The following is a 21,113-nucleotide window of genomic DNA, read 5'->3' as shown; positions in this document are numbered from 1 at the left end:
AAAAGCTTTCAGCAAAGTTTTTTACCTTTTTTTAGCTGTGTTTATACAAATGCCACAATGAAACATCGTAGTATTGTTACCAGCAAAATACTACATTGCTCATATGGTATTTTGCTGGTATTTGGTGACACACATGTGGTATTTGTACTATATATGGTATTGTTACTACATGTCTGTCTCAGGTATAAAACATTTCTGCAACATAGTCATTCCATTGGAAACATAAAATTTTGAGCAAACGCGTTATTTTAATTTTTTAATATAAAAATCGCTAGATGAACTTTTTGCTTCACACAAGCATAAAAAATATTGTACCAATCGGGACAAAGTTGATATGAAATTGTCCAAGCCAAATTTGATCTTGAATGTACGTATTTATTGTGTATTACAAAGAAAATTATAGGGCTTACAAAAATTGGTGATATTTAAAAGCTTGGAGGAACGAAGCGAGCGTAGACAAAAGGGCAAATGTTTTTGAAAATTAATTTTGTCTAAACATATATATTTTTTTAAATAAAACTGCTGTAGCGGAATATATAATATATTTATTTTCCAATAGCAGTATATATTCAAAAAGAAGGTGTTGATAGTTTTGTTTGTTGACCTGTTATGTTGCGACTTGTTAAATTGTAGTTCTACATTGATTGTTATATTGCATTGTTTTGTCACCCTTTTAAATATTTTAAAATTTTAGATTAACCCTTATATTTATATGTGAAACTGATTAACACCTAATGTATTAATATGATTATTATGTTTTTTTCTCAATTCATTTTCCTCCGTCAACAACATATATACAAATATATATCTACCATGTACAATTCATGTTTGTTACATTCCTTTTTGGAATCAATAGCGTCGAAGAACGTCAATTGATGTACGTCGGCCCAGTGTTCAGGATCTTGAAGATCTGATTAATAAACCATCCACACCATTACGTGAAGTCGGTGACGGTGGTCCACCACAGATTATTGATGTTCAGGAGTCATATTCAGTCGTTGAAGGTAAGTACAGAATAGAAACCTTTCATATCATAGTCAACTTTTCAATTCAGCCTACTTACATACAGTTTGATTTTATTATAAAGTTATTCGAAAAATGTTTAATGAGAAAATTCATATTTCCTGAACTCCAATCACGTGCACCAACGCGCGAGAATATAATTGCACAAATTCAAGGGTAAATCATTTTCGATTCGCCACTTCTCAGCTGAAGTGTTTGTGCAACGTTTGCATAAATTCCAAACTAGAAATAAATTATGCTACCTGACAGGTCATTCAATAAATCCGTAGGATAACTGAGAAAAAAAAGAAAATTTTTGCAATTTTTGTTAGGGGGCTGAATCTAGGAAGTACGGTAGGTAGAAAAGCAATAAGAAGGCCGAATAATGTTTTGTTTCCACTAAATTTTTTTACCATAAAGAAATGATTTTTCAAAAGTCAAAATTCGCATTTTTTCATATTTCACCAATAACAAAAGTTGCTTCACACTGACGACATGCCATTGTCAAATTTATACACGGATCATTTGAAGGTTAGTACTAAATTAAAATCGTATGAATTAAAATCTAGTAAAGCAATCGCCACTTCTAAACAATGTGATAATCGCTAGTATTTATTATTTTTATGTATCTTGTATGTTTGAGCTTCATAAGACGAAGGATTGGCATATTTTTATACTTAAAATAATTTAAATTTTTTTTCCGATTACTTATACATCGAAAAATCTAAAACGTTCCAAAATGGTAGTGCGGGAACCATGAATCTTAAATATAAACATTGTATCCTAATTTTGTGTAAATTATATTGAGTATGTACATTAAATTTTGTAGTATATTGATTCTAGTTATACGGATGTTGAGCTAACTTTCTGCAAACCAGATATATACCCTATCCGGGTTTTATATGTATTCATTGAGTATAGGCTCATAGCTGAGAATGTTAATGAATAGAGAACGCGCAAATGTTAAAAAGTGGTAATTTGTAGTATTCACAAGAGGAAACATCGAAAAATACATTCGAAGCGTTTATATAGAAATACACCACACAATGTGTGAAACGGAGAATGGGCTATAAATAGACATAAAATAGATTGTCCTTATATGAATTTTGGAATGCACATACCTGTTTCCATTTCCATCATAAATATTTATTCAAATAATCTTGTGAATTATAAACAAATATTATTGGTAAAAATTTTTGAATTTATAATACTATATACTATCGAACCCAACAAACGTTATCCTGCATGGTATTTTAAGCTATTAGGATATTAAACAAAGTATGAAATGAAAGACTAATAATAAAATAATTTTAGTAATTTTTATTTTGAAAAACCTTCAAGTTATAATCAATAATCTTGATTGAATTTTATCTTAATGCGAGTTGATAAATAATATTTTTGAGAAGTATAAATAAATAAACTTGGCGGTTTTCCAACGAGAAAACACGCCACATATAATTGGGCATGTGAAAAGACTGGACTTTCAAGATCTAACCAACAAATTGACATTATTTTATGTGATCTATAAGATGAGTAGTACAAAATGCTAATGAAATACAATATATAAATATAAAATTAATTAAATACACCATTTACATTGGACCGAATCGAACTATAAATTGAAACTATTCTCGAATTCACCTGATAGCATATAAAAACTTCATTCAAATCGACAAATGACATACACCCGTACAGTAGAATTAATATATATGTACTAGAGTGTTTTTTTTAACTATTAATACTATAACCATAGAACTATAAAAAAGGTCCAAAGTCAAAATCGCTATCATTAATACTTGTCGAGATATTCGGCTTTTTAAGTAAGTATATGTGTATGGAATTTTCATAGATTTTTTAATACATAACATCTGTAAAAATTCTATAAAGCCTTACTTAAAAAGCCGAATATCTCGAGAAGTATTAAGGATAGCGATTTTGACCTCGGACATATATACAAAAAAATGCGAAATTCGTGGAAAAATCAGGCTTAGACCCCCGTACTACCGCGCCGGTGTGAGTTTCGAATTTGTCGCAATGGGCACTGTTGTAGAGTCTTCAATTCTGAGGAATATGTGTCTAAAGTCAAAGCGATGCCATAAAATGCCTCTGAGCTATAGAAATTTAAAGATAAAAAATCACAATTGTTGTGTATTTTCAATGGAAAATTGTTATTTGCTTGGTCCAGTTCTTAATGTTAATATTAAGTGCTTAAATTTTCAGGGAATTTTGTTAGGGTATTTCCAAGGAAATTTCATGACGGAATTGAAAAAAATTACAATTTCAAAAAAAAAGCACCCTAATATGTACATATATAAAAATAAACATTTAAAGCCATATTTGTCAATCATTCCTGAACAATACCTAAAAGGTCAAGGATACCAATGAAACAGTGCTTAAATCGGCAGCGAGTTCACTTTTGAGGGGGGTTAGGTCGTAAGCGTGAAGCAGTTAAGCTCAATGCAACTACGAGCATTTACGTTCGAATCGAATTCATTAACATTTACTGCTTTTACGTACTGTATGTAAGTATGTTTTTTCATTCACACATACTTGTTTACTTATTAATGTGTCTTTATATTAGTATACTAACTCGTCATAATATGTTGTTTATGTACATATATTCAAATTGTATGTTTTCCCATTATTTGCACATTTCAATGTACCTAATATAGACTCAACGGCTTATATGACAGTCGGTGTAGAAGGTAATCCAGCGCCAACATTTAGATTCTACAAAGGTGTCAGCGAAATCATTGAAGGTGGCCGTTTTAAGTTTCTTACTGATGGTCAAACAAATTCTATTACACTTTGTATGCGAAAATGTAAGCCTAATGATGAAGGCAAATATAAAGTAGTTGTTGCAAATATAAACGGTGAAGATTCTGCCGAAATGCAATTGTATGTATCTGATTCTAGTGGCATGGATTTCCGGGCCATGCTCAAAAAACGTCGTTATCAAAAATGGGACAAAGAAGAAGAAGATCCCAATTGGGGTGAATTAAAACAAACTGAAAAACCATTGCCGACACTCAAAAAAGTAGAGAGGGTAAGAAGTGTTCAATACACAACATTCGATCATTGCAAATTAATCGTGCAAAATTACTAAATAATACTAACTAAACTGCCTAATGATAATACTATATACATATGTATACTGTATACGCAAAATCATTTTGCTTTGAGTAAAATACTAATGGATTTTCTTTATGTTAAAATTATTTTGGGAAATTTTCTGAAAAATCAAAATTCTGGTGTATATTTATAAATATTTCTTAATTATTTTATGGTAATCAAATTTGCAACAATTTGTTCACAAACATTTCATATATAACATATATCACTTCAATATCAGTGAACAAAAAAAATGTAGCTATATTTAACGAACATAGCCTAGAATATTTATGAAATAACAAAAGTACTATATAAATCGTAATGTAAACTAACGCGCTGTATCCGGAAAAAAAATTATGTATCTTATTAATGCACAAGGTATGTTCGAGCTGTATAACAGTTACCGCAATGCTGCAACCCTGATACTAACTTGATAATCTGTTACCGATATATGATGAGGCGTTGGCAGTGCTGACAGAATTTTCGCATAAAACGTGACACTTCCTCATCAAAGGTAACGCTTTCGCAATAAATTTGGAACGAACACATGTTTTAAGCATATGAATATATAGCATTAAAGACCTATGGATGGTTACGCCAAACTTGAGCTCCAAAGTTTCAACGAGACTGCACGAAAGAAATTGTGGTCTTTCCAAAAAACAACAGTGCTCGGCTCAAAAAAACTTATTTCAAATGTGTAAATGCCTCTAAATCCAAAGCCGGATGACTGATGGCAGTAAAATACTCTAATGTGCTTCACAGCTCATTCCAATGTATATTTTTGTTCAAAGTAGAACATTTCAAAGCACTGTAAATCATGACGGGTAGAAGATTTTCGACACTTTTGCAAAGTTAATCTGATCCCTTTAACAAATAGACTACAAGCAGTTAGTTAGCTATTAGTTACCAAATGTGATAGTCTTGCGGTTTACTTATCTTAATTGCTGCAGTTAGTAAGATTTTATGCATTTTTTTGTATACAAACATTTTTTATTTGACAAAGTGTCTTTATGAAATTCGGCATAGATTATTACATCACTCAACGAATCTCAAGGAAAAATGTGTGACTGATGTGCTAAGAGATCTGTGGAGTTTTTGCGGTGTCCTGATTACGAATTTGAGTTCGAAAATTCTTCATCACGTATAACTATTTTTGTCATTTCAGTAAATGGTGGGTGTTTGATATGTACATCCCTTGACTACATTAAAATGCCTTACGTGTTAAGAAATATTTAATTTCATTTTCGGTTTCATCTATTTACAATTAGCAAAAAATAGCCTCTATTGTCACAGTCACAAAATGACTGTAAAGTATTGTTATCGGAGACATCGCTACAATTTTCGAAGAAACTGTTCAGAACAGACTACTGGAGTATATAGCTGCCATTTAAACTAGCTGATAAAAATCAGAATAAGGATCTTTTTATACCCTTTCATGCTAGGAAAATGCCCCTGTAAAGAGTATCATAACTTCGGTGCAGCCGAATTTAACGTTTTTTCTTGTTTTCGGTTAATATCTACACCAATATCATTCACGCTATCCGTCCTTTTGGAAAATAATAATTCTAATTTGGAGATTTTAATTATAATTACGAATTATGTTGGATAGCTTTTGCAGTTACATAAAGATTAAATTTAGTTTGAGTATCATAACATTTAAAATAATAGTTTTTCTGTTTAACGAACTAATCATGGTAAATTCAACTTTACAAAAATAATAAGAAAAGATTTAAATAAATATGACATACATTAATTACATTCCTCTGACTAAACAAACGCTCTGCTCTTTGTATTAAACATATGCATATGAAATAATGTATATCCGAAGCCTACATTACACACGGTATATGCATTGAATACCATACAAGTACACAAATGCATTAATTGAAGTGTTATACAAATTTATTAGACCATAAATGAAATCACACAAATCATACATATGTACATATATATGATCCAATGTAAAAACTAAAATTTTAATATATTTTATTTTCTATAATGCAAAAAACCACATGTATATAGGCACCTCGATCACGTAGGCCGTCCTTAGCTGAATTGATACCCGATTGGCCAACATTACACCCATTTCGACGCGAGGAGGTTCGACTCAGGCATGAGCCCTGAAATAATTTTACTATTTCGACAGTTTTTTATATTCCTTACCAAAGAATTTTGGCACTCAATCTGAGTATTATTTAGTACTACATATTATATGTTGTCTATTTAAACTTTCTCTATCTCACATTTCCAAAAAAATACTGAATAATATTCGTAGTAATAATAATATTAATATTTATTTGTAATCAAACTCAATAATTCGGTTTAAATTTTACATATACATAAATGTATGTGCTTATTCATTTAGTTATTGTTTTCACTTAGACTTTCAGCGTTTTAAAACAGATTTATAAACTTTGAGCGCGTACGCCAACACTTTTCTAACCGTTAATGAAAAATTTTTGTGTGTACAATTTTTGCTTTCGAAAACAACTACTCTATTTCTTTACTCTTTGATTCTCAAACGTTAAGTTTTTTATGATCTATGTTTGATTATACGCTCGGTTTTTTCGTATATTTTTTGGACCTTTTAACACAGAAAATGGAAATTTTGCAATGCACTATTTTGTATCATACTGTAAAGGGTTTAGGCCAACGTCTACATTTTTAATACACAACATACATATTTTAACGATATCTATTTATAGATGTTGTACTAAAACTTTTTGAAAGTGTTCGAGGTTTTCGACAATTTGGATTTGCACTCGTAAAAGCCCAGCAGAAAAATATAACGATGCAAATTCTGGATTTGAAAAACCGCTAAATCCTTTTTAAATATTATATATTAAAGTATTCTTAAAAACTAAGTTACTTCAAGTTTTCGGGAAATTCTTGTAAAAAACTATCCCAGACTAAAATATAATAAAATCATCACCAACTTATGAATGAATTATTTATGTATATGCATGGCACGCTAATGAAATAAAATAGAGTTTGATCAAATACTAATTGGCATATTTTGACTGCCTGCACATACACACAGTGAGTAGAACAAGTTTACGTACAAGGTACTTTTGTGAAGAAATTCAATCAAATTTTTAATAATAATAAAATAGCAAACTCTTATATAATTATAAAGTAATAAAAATCAGAAGGATAAAAAACAAAAAAACATAAGGAAACTCAAATTTTAACATAAAGAAGTTTACATAAAACTTTGAAACATTAAGGTAAATTATTTTTTGTGGTAAAATAATTTTGGTTGGTCCTTCTTTTGAAATAATTACTCCGACGTATGCTCGGACTAACACTTACTATATATGTCATTTCTTTCATTTTTCTCCCATTCAGCTTGCTTAAAGTCCCCTTGGATGATATCTGTGAAAGGGTATACCCTCCCCATTACGGTTTCCATCTGTTGTACATAAGATATATCGAGTTGGGCCTAGCGAACTCCGTTTCGTTACAACAGCTCCTATCGATTGCTTCTCTGCTATAAATTTTGAAAAGTTTTAAACACAAATGGTTGATTACTGTTAGATTTACACGAAAAACGCAGTAAAAAACGACGAGAAAATGACGTTAGCTTTTTGATGTGATTTTGAATGAAAAAAATTGTCCAATTACAGTGTGTTTTAGTTGGATTTTCAGAATGTGCATAAACTTTATTTGTTCACTGTACATAATTATTATACTAACATATAAATGAAAGCATTTTATCTGTAGGGTACATGCAGTCAAGCATACAAAATAAATAACATAAGAATTAACACGTAAAAATATATATCTGCATTTAACTTATATTTTTAATACAAATGCGACCTAAAAATCACAATTAAATGCCTAAAAACTATTTGTATTTATTTATGATTCTATTTATTTATTATAATATAATTACATTTACTATAAGCTGCATTAATATATTTTTATGTTTTATATCATCATGTATCACACATATGGTACACATACCTATACAAAATGTATATAAAGCCAAAATTGTTAACATTTAAGCGCCTGCTTAAAATCAGTAATTTTATTATAACAAGGTTGTTAAGTTGGCATAGCAAAGAACACAATTTCATAAAATAGAATCCCTTTTTTATTTTGATTTAGAAGATATTTTCTCAATTAATGTAAAATTTTAATAAAGTATTCTTAAGGATTTGTTTTATTTTGGAGTATGTGTTTTGTTTTCTTACCAAATGCTTAACTTTTCATCCAACTTAATAAATATCCTATTGGAATTTTGTGTACTTATTGTAATATGTGTACATATATATATGTGCCACAAATTTCTTTCACATTCAAATACACCACTAAAAGTTGAATTTTTGTAAACTCCCAACTGAAAACGTAACACTTAACAAAAAAAAAGTTTATAAAAAGTTTTTTGTATCACATATATGTATGCGCCGTAGTATAAATATGAAATCTATATTCTGCTTGCATCTATACTTACCGAATACGAGTAGCAGAATATGTACGTATTTTCAATTGACGTACATGCAATCAATCAGTTGGAAAGCGTTGTTAGTTATTTTGCTAATTTTTGCGGACACAATTTTGGTGTTGCCCGAACAAAATAAATATAATATGATGTATGACAATTGAAAAATTATTTATACAATATTATTTCTTTTCCCATTTTTGACAACGCAAACCTTAATTTCGTCTTTTCCCAAAAACAAACAAAAACGGCCGGCGTTACCGACATATAAACTAAATGGAATATAACAACAATTGCTGCGTTAAATTTAAAAATACGACTTAAAATATTAAAAATTACTACGGAATGATCAATAATAAATTTAAATTAAATGTACACTTATAATAATCTAAATAAAAATTAACCATTCAATCAAACATATTAAAAAAATAGAAGCAAGAATCCTTCTTAAGTCCGCTCATCGATCAATTTGCCAAGGAAGGTAAAGACAAGAAAGTTGTATTTGAAGCGCGTTTTAGTAAGCCAAATTGTAAACCCAAGTGGATGTTGCGAAAAGATGTAAGTATACAAAAATAGATAACTAAAAGTTTAATTTAATGGTGTGGGATCAACTACTATATACAAATAATATATATTCACTTTTTAATAAAAATTTTTAAGCCAAGTATACATTTCTGTTTACCACCCACTACAATTATAAGAGATATTTGGCTTAATAACGTAACCCAGAATAGGCAAATTTAGACGGTTGATCCCTCAAGTACTTGGATTGTAATTGTTATGTACAGTCCTTTAGGAATCCAGCTTAAAAACTCCTGCAGTTGAAAACCGGATATAAAACAAACCGCCCTGACCCTATAACAAACTAGATGCTTAGTTTCTATTACCGTTATTTCGCTTAGATATTTTAAAGAATGCGAACCGCGCTGTTTTAGCCTTGATCTGGCTAATGAGGAACAATCTTCTTCTAAACAGCTGATGCAACTGGCATCGTATAAAATGTTTAATATTACCGGAAGAATCCTGATCGGACAATGTCCAGTAAGAACTCTTACAACCATTGAAAAGTGTGCTTTGTTGAGAGGGAAGAGTTGATTGGACCTCTTGCGATTTACATTGGGCCAGAAGGACCTTCCTACTGTACAGCTGCTGACTGGTTTGCTGAGCTGGTCTGAGGTTCGACAATTCAGTAGTGAACCACAAGAAGCCAACGTCGTACAAGTTCACATTTCGAAGTTATTGAGACTTAAGTACCTGTCACAACAACTCTCTAGCATTGTAGCTTCTTACAATACCACGATGGCCAATTAATTATATTCAACATGTCATACAGTTGAATTTTTTTCTTATTTAAACCAAAATCTGTAACTGCTAAGCTATTTATACAGATTAATTTCTGCCGATTTCTCTAATATATAAAAATCGATGAATTACATATATAAGAATATACCATTTAGATGTGAGCACGTTTTTATATACCTATGTACGTATATATATAGGGCATAAAGCAGCTTGAGTGAACACTGCTCCGCTAATTTCAACTTCTGAAATATTGCTGTCGAATATGATTCACGCAAAGCTCTCAATTAGTTATATAAAACTTAGTTATACTTATAAATAGCGTCTTTTGAATACCTAAGAATATGTTTTATCATATATATGTATAGTTTCCCATCAATATTTTTTATTTGCTATAACAGTTGAAACGATATCTTACTAAAATATTTTATCCGAAAAAAGGAACTGTTCACTGGCAGCAAATACAAATTCAAGAATGAGAACGACACTTACCAGTTGATTGTCATGAATCCCAAAGTGGAAGATGGCGGCAAATATACCATAGAAATCGGTGGCGTATCCAGCACTGCATTTTTGAACGTCGAAGAAGCTGATCCCAGCTATACATTTACTAAACCGCTTAAGAAAAAAATTGAAGGATTTACGCAACATGAGACCACTTTGGAGTGTGCCGTTAGCAGTAGCATGGCCAACGTGACCTGGTTCAAAGACAATAAGAAAATCGAGTCCGATGACCCACGTTATCTAATATCAAAAGATATAAATGGAAACCTCAAGCTCATAATCAAAGATTCTGTACTCGAAGATACTGGTCAATACCGTTGTCAATTAGATAAACAACCAGAGAAGACTGAGACTGCGGTGAAAATTGTCGAATACCCATATAAATTTGTGAAAGTATTAAAATCACTACAATGCATTGAAAAAGACAATATAACACTTGCGTGTGAAATTGATGACGCTACCGGCGAAGTGCAATGGTGGCGCGGCGATGAAGAAATCAAGGGTGATAAACGCATGCAAATTGTTAAAGATGGTCGAAAACGCAAACTGATTATCAAAGATTGTAAGGTCAGTGATGCTGGGCAATTCAAATGTACAACAAATGCTGACAAAACTGAAGCTGAAATTGTAATTAATTGTAAGTTGTGAAATTAAATTTAAAGTTAGAAGATTAATTATTCGCAATCATACCTAAGGCAATGGTTCAAAGCGAGGATTCTTTACTTACTTGGTTTTGCTTACTGTCAATAAGTAACTAAAATGTAGTAAAATTTATCATTTGTTTGAAGCGCTTCCAAGCGTCATTTGACAATAATTGATGGCTTATTTTAGGGCGATATTTGGGCAAAGAATAGTAAAGTACATTAAAAAGTCAAATACAACTGCATTTTATGTCGAAATATGCTGTTTTCTAAAAGGCGACTTTTAACCACGCTACGTAATACGTTAACCTTTAGGAAAACCAAAATAATTTTTTTTTTCGAAAATGAATATTATAATAATATGCACAGACTGCAAATGTGTACATGGATATGTTCTGTAGTAAATTTGTTATTTTTTTCTGTTGACTTGCGTGCATTTTTTAGATCAGAATCGTTTTAATAAAAAGCTCAAGGACACAGATGCTGTGGAGCGTGAAAAGCTGGTACTCGATGTCGAATTGCAAGATCAAACTGCACCTTGCGAGTGGAAAATCAATGGTAATCCTGTAGAGCCAAATGATCGTATTGAAATTAAAAATCTTGGTGGTGGCAAGCACCAGCTGATTTTCAATAATCTTGCCCTGGGCGATGAGGGTGAAATAACATGTGAATCTGGTAAACTGTCTTCAACTTGCAAACTAACAGTGCGCAAAGGTGAAAGTCGACCAAATATTGACTGTCCGGACGAATTCGCTGGTCCAATAAATGCGCCTGTAGTGCTCGAGGTACCATACAAAGGTAATTAAATTTGTTTTTATGATATTAATTGCATTTGACTGTCATAATTTATCTTCGTCAATTGGTGTTAATTAATCTAAAATATCATTGTTTTTATTCTTATAGTTAACGGTACAAGACAAACTGCCGTGGAGGCTAAATTAGTGAAGGATGGTAAACCATTGCCTGTTAAAGAAGTTGAAGTGGGTGTAACTGAAGATAAAATAACATTTAAAATTAAGAAGCCAGCGCGTGACCTTTCAGGTCCATATGAAATAAAACTATATAATGGTCAAGGTGAAGATATTAAGAATGTAACAGTTATATTCCAAGATGTTCCGCAGTCACCACGAAATGTCGATGTAGTTGAAGTTTTCCAGACATCTTGCAAAGTGACCTTCGATAAACCCAACGACGATGGGGGTTCACCAATTATTAAATATGTAGTCGAACGCCAAGATCTAAGCAAAAAGCAAAGCTGGGAAGTTGTCGCTGAGGTTCAGCCACAAGAAAAACTCTTTAAGAAGATAGAGGACCTTACGCCAAAAAGACAATACAGATTCCGTATACGTGCTGTAAATAAGATTGGTCCATCGGACCCTGCTCCTTTCAAGAACATTGTATTAGCAAAAGATCCATGGGATGAACCCGGCAAACCGAAAAATGTCGATGTTACAGATTGGGATAAAGATCATGCTGATTTAAAATGGGATGCACCCGACAGTGATGGCGGTGATCCAATAACTGCCTATATTATTGAATACAAAGAAAAATTCTCTAATGATTGGGTAGCAGGCAAGAAAGTTTCTGGCGACGTTTGTGAGGGTACGGTAGATGGATTAAAAGAGAGACAACAGTATGAATTCCGAATCCGTGCTGTTAACAAGGCTGGTCCCGGTGAACCCAGCGACAAAACGAAAGCTATAATTGCTAAATGCCGATTTGTAAAGCCATTCATAGTTGGTGATTGTCTAAAAAATGTTGTAGTAAAAAGAGGTCAAACTCTTCGTTTCGATATCAAATATGATGGTGAACCAGAACCAGAGGCTAAATGGTACAAAGGTACAGAAGACTTGAGTTTCGATAATCAACGTATTACAGTTGACCAAATGGAACGAAATTCATGCGTTACCATTAAAAAGGCAGTTCGAAAAGATACTAGTATTTACAAGATTGTGTTATCCAATAGTTCTGGTACTATTGAAAGTGAAGCACAGGTAACTGTATTGGACAAACCATTAGCTCCCGGTGGTCCTATGGATCCTGAAGAAGTAAGAGCTGATCATATCAAAATGAAATGGAAGCGTCCACAGGATGATGGTGGTTGCGAAATAAGTGGTTATGCATTGGAAAGAATGGACGAAGAAACAGGACGTTGGATACCTGCGGGTGAAGTTGGTCCAGACGAGACCTCTTTCAATTTTAAAGGCCTTACTCCAAATAAAAAATATAAATTCCGCGTCAAGGCTCTTAATAAAGAGGGTGAATCTGAACCATTGGAAACCACCGAGCCTATTATTGCCAGGAATCCCTACGATCCACCAAGCCCACCTAGCAAACCAGAAATTTCAGATTACGATAATAAGAGCGTTACACTTAAATGGAAGCGTCCACCGTCCGATGGGGGTAGGCCCATATTGAACTACATTGTTGAGGTGAAAGACAAATTTTCACCAACATGGAGTGAAATAGCCAAAACTGAAGGTTCCACCCCAGAACTTTATGTCGATGGGCTTAAGGAGAAAATGATTTACCAATTTAGGGTACGCGCTCTTAATAAGGCGGGCGCCTCAGAACCTTCTGAACCAACCGACAATCATTTATGCAAACATAGAAACCGTAAGTTAACTAATATAGGTTATTTACAGCTGTTGTTTCAACATGAATATCTTATATTGATGAAAAAGCTTAGCTTGCATTATTTTATGCTTTCAACTGACAAATATATGCACTTGGAATATTGGTAATGATATCTAAAATAAAAAAAACATATTTTGCTAAACACATGTATCCTGAACGATATTGGTTCCATAAATACCAACCACATTCATGATACATGTTAAAACATATACGTATACCTAGTAAGACGCTCCAACTAATGGAACATTAACTAAGAATTTGTTTCTATGTGAACAGTGTAAAACTAGTCTGACTCTAATTATCATCATTCAGCTTTTCATATTGCGTGAGTATTTTTTTTAATATAAGTATCTAAATATTATAAAAAAAACAACAGTTTTTGGAGAAAATTTCACCTTACTTCAACTAAAATCTGCGCGTGGTATGTGTAAAATGCATCTGCAACTAGCTTCAAATCGACAGATCTGAAAGATATTACCTCCCGTTATCTCGTTTTACTAATTCTATGGGATAAGCGATTTTTGGAACCTTAGAGCCCAGTTTTGTTTGCACATTTGCTATGTGTTGAAATATTCAGAGGTGTTGTGGAATCCAAAACAAATTTGAATAGTTTTCAAAATTGTAAACCAATTCTGATTTTCAATGGTGTCGGAGAATCTGATTGAATTCTCGTATTTTCGAACACTCGCAAAAACATATGTTCGCACGTATGAACAAAAAATAGCAAGACTTTGATCACAATTTTAAAATTCTTACTTTATTCTTCAAAATCTTTGCCCCTCAAAGTAATCCCCCTTGGCCCCAATAAATAAGTGCAAACGTTTTTTCCAATCCTCGAAACAGATGTTAAAGTCAATGTCCGGAACAGCTTTTAATGCGAGTAGCGAATCACGTTTAATGCCTTTAATTGACTCAAAACGGTTTACCCGGAGCGGTTGTTTGAGTTTCCTGAATTACCAGAAAACTCACGGAGCTAAATCAGGCGAATACGGTGGTTGCGGCACGATATTGGTTGAAATTTTTGAATAGCTTCGCTCAAACGACGAATTTCACTCAAATAATATTCCTTGGTGACAGTTTGGCTGGTCGGAAGAAACCAATGGCGCCTTCATTTTTCTTATATCCAAATGATCTTTCAAAATGATTCTCACTGATCCTTTCGATATTCTAACGATGATAGTTAGATCTCTTGCTGTTAATCGTTCGTTACGTTCTCAGGTATTTTTATTGACGTGTTAATCATCAGTTTATGTTGATGGCGATCCTGGACGCGGTTCGTCGTTAACGCGTTCTCGGCCCCTTTCAATTATTTTATCAATCAAAAACACTTGCTCGGTGTAAAGAGTTTTCACCGAAGGTCTTTTCCAACATTCTGAATGTTTATTTATGAAAAAAAAAACCGGGTATTTTAAAAGGATTTACAAAACGTATTAAACGTATTTTAACACCAAATGCGTCTATCTGAATTTTTTTTTCATAAATAATTTTAGGTTTTATTCTTATGTTGTCCCTTATTGAGACGAAAATAAATAAATTTGTAATAATAAAATAAGTTGATTTCTTAACTTACACTTAAAGCTGTCAGCGATCATCTTCTTGTGTTGTTTTGATAGCAAAACCGATAAAATTGGTTTGCGTGACACCCGAAACTAATACAACACCCCTTATTTACTTCATTTAGGAACATAATTAATTTTATATTTCAACCCATTAGAAATTAATAAATGACAATCACACTATTCCGCATAGTTGAAACAGCTAAAAATACACTGAGAAGTCCTTTGTGTTACCATATTTAATCACATCGTATTATTTTTGTTCTTTTCTTATTACCTTTTTTCACCCTACTTGTGCATGCATTTATTCATACTTATATGTATATGTAAATTCTGTCGATATACTTTTAACTTTCGTAAATTTTATACTCTTGCAAAATGTTGCTACAAAGTATAATAGTTTTGTTCATCTAACGGTTGTTTATAATAGACATAGAGTTATGAAAATGACCGGGATGACGAGACGAATTGAATTCCGATAGACAGTCTGTCTCTCCAACCATCTGTTCATCTGTGCAAGCGATAACTTGAGTAAAAATTTAGTTATCTTCATGAAATTTGTTACACATGTTCCTTGACTCCAAGGTGTGTTGGTATTGCAGATGGACGGAACCGGCCTATTACCACGCCACAATACGCCATTAATCGAAAACATAACTAAGCGCTTAATTACACAGGTCAACAAATTTGTAACTTTTTTTGTCACATGAAAATTTATATCAAATTTTGAATTGCCCACCAAATAATAATATATCAATGAAAAAAAATGTACACATCATGTTTTCTTGTGACATCAAAACATATATTTTTGTAAAAAGTACAAAATTGAGCCACACTTACAGAATTATTTCCTAATATCTAATAGATACTTATGATTTTCTTGAATATTTGGCTTCCGGTAGGTCCCTTTTAAGTCTCCAACAATAGTCTGCTAGCATTCCTGGGCCCCATTTCCCTTGATAACGCTTCTCCATTAAGGAAATGTCTTGATGGAACCTCTCACCTTGTTCGTCACTCACAGCACCCAAATTTGCCGGAACGAAATCCAGATGAGAGTCCAGCATACGTATTTTCAAGGACATATTACACCCCAAAGCTTTAAATGATATTTTGAACAACATTCACAAAACATTTCCAGGCGAGTTTTTCCTGATCATTCAGTTTTCCTTCAAAGCTCTTATCCTTCATCAATTGCCGTATTTGTAGACCTACAAATATTCCCTGCTTGATTTTCGCGTCGCTGAGTTTAGGGCATTTCTCTTTTAGATATAAAAATCCATCTCCATCTTTCGGACTAGAATTCTCATTTTTTGATCGATTTGGAGGCATCGGCACAGGCAGTTCGGCACTATGTAGGATGGGTCTCTTGGCCAAAGACAAGTTTGGATACTGGATAGTGTGTTTGAATTTGGTGGTAATACCTTTTGTTTGAGTCAAACAAAAATAACAATCACTTACATGATCCTTTGGCTCGGTCCAAATCATTGGTATAGCAAATGACAAATGTCTAGGTTCTTGTTTAGCACAACCTAAAAGGAGCCTCACACACGTTACACAACATTTATGTGGAACCCAGGATTTGTCTTGATTGCTCACAGGAAAACCAAAATAGTCTAAATAGCACTGTTCAATTAGTGATATGAAATTTCGACGCTGAGATGTAAAAGTTAATTCTTCAAACATATAACAAAAAATGTCCGGGTTGTTCAAACCCTTTCGTGGCATATATACGATCTAACTAATGTAAATAAAATGTAATTTAGCAAACACAATAGTTACCCAGTCGACTAAATGCAGTTATGTAAACAAAGAAACGTATATGTATGAGGTCAGAAATGAATAGGTAGCTGTCACAAGAAAACTGGATGTGATAGAAACAAAACTGTTAAATATTTTTAATGAGGGTACACCAACATAAATAAAAATCATAACAAAGTTCATGTGACAAAAACAGTGTTTGCCAGTGTTATTAGACAAAAACTACGCTTCCTTGCCACATAACACAATTTTAAGCTTCATCTTATGCTTTTACTTTCCGAATAAAACTTTGCACGAATAGTGACCTTGAGGTGTGCCACCTTACTTACTTATCCAAGTCGGACCAAAACTATTCAATTCGAATATATTATGTTATGCCGGTTTCTATTGTGAACTTTTTACCAAAAGTTTCGGTCAACCTTTCGGATATATTATTAAAATTCGAAATATTTCGGCTTTGTTCCTTGCAAGTTGCAAGAGTGTAAAATGTTCTGTTACATCTAAACTTAGCTTGCTCTTATTTGTTTTTTTTTATTTACTGTATGATAAAAATGTCACATTTCATTAATATTAAATTACACGTAAATTTCGGCAGTAAAACCACAAATCGACCGTTCAACATTTAAGAGGGTTATAATTAAGACTGGGCGCACCCACAAATGGTCAGTTGATGTCATTGGTGAACCGGTTCCAACTGTGCATTGGAGCTGGCGAGATGATATACCACTCTCCACTGGCGATCGAATTAAAATTGAGAACGTCGATTATCATACCGACTTCGTTATAACGAATGTAGTGCGTAAAGATAGCGGAATGTATACATTAAAAGTTGAGAATCGAAACGGTGTAAACCTAGAGACCGTAGAACTGATTGTGCATGGGAAGCCAACATCGCCGAAAGGACCGCTAACCGTGAGCGATGTAACAACGAATGGATGTAAGTTACAATGGAAAAAGCCTGAGGATGATGGTGGTGTACCAATTAAAGAGTATGTCATCGAAAAAATGGACACAGCTACCGGCAAGTGGGTACGCGTAGGCCGTTCACCTGGTGAAAAGGAGCCGCCCAGTTTTGATGTAACAGGCTTACATCCGGGATCCGAATGTAAGTTCCGTGTTTGTGCGGTTAATGATGAAGGTGAATCTGAACCGTTAATCACATTGGTTGATGTAGTTGCCAAAGATCCATATGATGAACCGAATAAACCAGGAACTCCAGAAATCACCGACTTCGATAACCAAAGCATTTCCATAAAGTGGACTCCGCCCAGCAATGACGGTGGTGCACCAATTGAAAAATATATAATCGAGAAAAAGGATAAATCGAAGCCTGATTGGGAAAAGGCTATTGAAGTCCCTGGAAACCAATTGGACGCTTGCATAGATAAATTACAAGGGTATGGGGAATATCAATTTAGGGTTATTGCCATAAACAAGGCCGACCTATCGCCACATTCAGTTCCCAGCAAAGTTCAGGTCGCCAAATACAAAAAACGTAAGTATTTTTTTTTATTTTTAGAAGTATAGAACGACGAAAAGTACTCAAAAATTGTCGTAGTAGTATGCAATAACTAAATTCCAAAAAAGTTCAAAAAACTACATTCAACTTATCTGAGTTAATCTGAAATAACCTGGGGTCGAATCGTTACATCCGTGAACGTATCACTCGTCACGTAAAAGCCCGTATTTCGTATTATGACATACGTGATCGTAACGTTTCTATCGTAATCTAGCATGATGACATACGTGAACGAGTCTATAAACGTATCCGTTCATTCGAATGCAAATCGTAATAGACAAATTTATGGAAATGTGAGCAAATTTTTTTTAAATTTTATTTTTTTTATAATTTTTAGTAATAAAGAACATAAATATGAAACCATTCCATTCATTGGTTGGTCTCATTAAAAATTAAAAACAAAATTTATTTATGTGAACAAAATTTTTGTATTCTAGTTGACATTAAAAATAAAATTATTTACAAGGTAAAGGACATATACAATTTCGAATAAAATTTATTAAAGAATACTTTATTTGGTCTCTTATCGTTTGGTCGATTGCGGTCCACTTTTGTGGGGTGGTACCTTCCTCTCGTGCCATATCCTAAAATTCTCCACCGTCTTTTTAAAATTCCAATGCTTTGTTCAACGATACATCTACAAAGAAAATTTTGTTAATGAGGATTCATAATTTGTTTTTTTTTTATACCTACGCTATTGCTACGATATCTTAGCTATCTCCGCATTATTTTTTTATCCCCACCACTTTCACTAGAGCTCAAATAAAAAAACAAAGTTGGATCCATATTGATATTTAATTAGCTTTTGTTAGTTTATCGAAAATTTCGCAACATTTTTGGCAGTTCTACATCTATTGTGACCTAAAAATACGATCCAAAGCAATGTGCATTATGATCCGTTTGCTATAGTGATTGAAGTATCACGTAATTTTCTTTCGTATGTTTGCCGATCGGTGCACGGATGTAACGTTTCGACCCCTGAATGAAATGTGCAGTATGTATCTGTCCGTTTATTCTGCAACAAATGAATTGAGTAAAAGTTTTTACAAAAATAATTTTTATACTCTTAAGCATACGTAATGTATGCTGATGGCTGCTTCTTAATGAAACAGCGTTAATTCTTTTCGATACCACATGCCATCTATATACTATAAAAAAAGAATGTCTAGAATGGCTGAAAATTGGTGGTAAGACATTTTTAATATCAAAAGAAAAGATCGCATTGACAGTTACTTTGGCAAGTCAATACGCCTACTTTGCTAGATTATGGGCGAACGACGTACAGACATTCATAGCAAGCCAAAAGCAACACCTAAAAAAAAAGCGCAATAGATGCAATGTTGATAAAAAGTTCAATTATAATTTGAGATGAATGCATAATGGCTCACAAATAAAACACGCAATAGTATAATTAAACGGCAACAATGAAATTTCTGGAGATGCTGTTCTACTACTGTCTGGTGATTGACAGCCCGGTCATTCTTCGCTTTTCTTAAGTCAACGAGGTTATCGAAAGTTTAAGCAGTCGTTTTTATGTTGAAGTGTTGAAATGCTTCTATTGACCATAAATATATGCAAACAATGGCAAACCGATCCAAACTCAGGAATATTACAATTGCTAGATATTTGGGGTAGAATGCATCAACGGCTACCCAGTGCCAAACTATTTCTGTACTCCTGTTAACGATAAAATTTTATTTATTGAGAATATATTATTGAAAGTATGGTAATATTTAATTATTTGGTTTATAACTGGCTCAGTAATCAAGCTACATTAGCGTCCAAAAGCCTAGCTATCAGATGTATTTTATATGTTGCTGATGAAAGTGAAAACTATCTAGATATACTCGAAATGACATCACATAATCTTCGGTTGAAAATTGGTTCACCTATTTTTATTCTGCGTAATTTAAATTCAATTATGAAATAGTAAGCTTTTGGTAATAAAAAAACTTACAGGAAATGTTATGTAGCAGCAATTTCAGCTGGAAAATCTAGTAAAAAGTTGTCTTCTAGTCACGTTTTCCAATGAGACTGTTGGAATGTACGATACAAATACAGTAGATTAAATTGAATTTGAACATTAATTAATTAAAAAACTACAATTAGAGTCAATCCACGTAAAGTTTGACATGAAATTTTTATTAAATTGAGAAAGCATGAAATGGGTAGTTTATTGCACCGCATACTTCCCAAAAAACATTTCTTGAAAGATTCCCTCCCCCACTCCGTAGTTTGTTATTATTATTAACAGTCAAACTTTTCAGCCCGATTTAATTGAAAAATTAACATCTCGAAAAGCATTCGAGCGATATGAATGAAATTTTGTGGATTTTTTACCTTAATTGTTTAAACAATTGAAATATGGAAAAAAGTTTGTTCAATAATTTTATTATTAAAAATTAAGAATGACTACTACTATTTCATTATCTCAAATTTTATTAACTAATAACTTTGCTTAATTGTTTAAATTTGAACATAAAGTTAATAAAAAAGAAATTCAACATCTTTGTTGATTTGTGATTAATAGCTACTCAAAGGAAATATGTATCACCCATTTTCCAATTTTGAAGTAATGTTCAAATTTTAACCCAGTAATTTCTTACCCCGGAATAATGTTTAAAATTTTATTCATAAATACA

At 32.7% G+C, this 21,113-nt stretch overlaps 1 protein-coding gene across 1 annotated transcript in view; it reads left to right on the top strand.

The window, feature by feature from the left end:
* The window catches only part of LOC126766080 (twitchin), a 125,046-nt gene that overhangs the window by 77,389 nt on the left and 26,544 nt on the right, over nt 1-21,113 (top strand). Inside the window, 7 exon segments of the mRNA XM_050483779.1 lie at nt 857-1,004; nt 3,675-4,048; nt 8,990-9,115; nt 10,298-10,997; nt 11,446-11,799; nt 11,905-13,617; nt 17,548-18,447. Coding sequence (XP_050339736.1) covers nt 857-1,004; nt 3,675-4,048; nt 8,990-9,115; nt 10,298-10,997; nt 11,446-11,799; nt 11,905-13,617; nt 17,548-18,447 — 4,315 coding nt within the window.

The sequence above is a fragment of the Bactrocera neohumeralis genome, unplaced genomic scaffold (genome assembly GCF_024586455.1).
Source record: "Bactrocera neohumeralis isolate Rockhampton unplaced genomic scaffold, APGP_CSIRO_Bneo_wtdbg2-racon-allhic-juicebox.fasta_v2 cluster11, whole genome shotgun sequence".
Classification (NCBI taxonomy): Eukaryota; Metazoa; Arthropoda; class Insecta; order Diptera; family Tephritidae; genus Bactrocera; species Bactrocera neohumeralis.
Note: the sequence above shows the minus strand (reverse complement) of the source record. Positions and strands in the feature narration are given on the sequence as shown.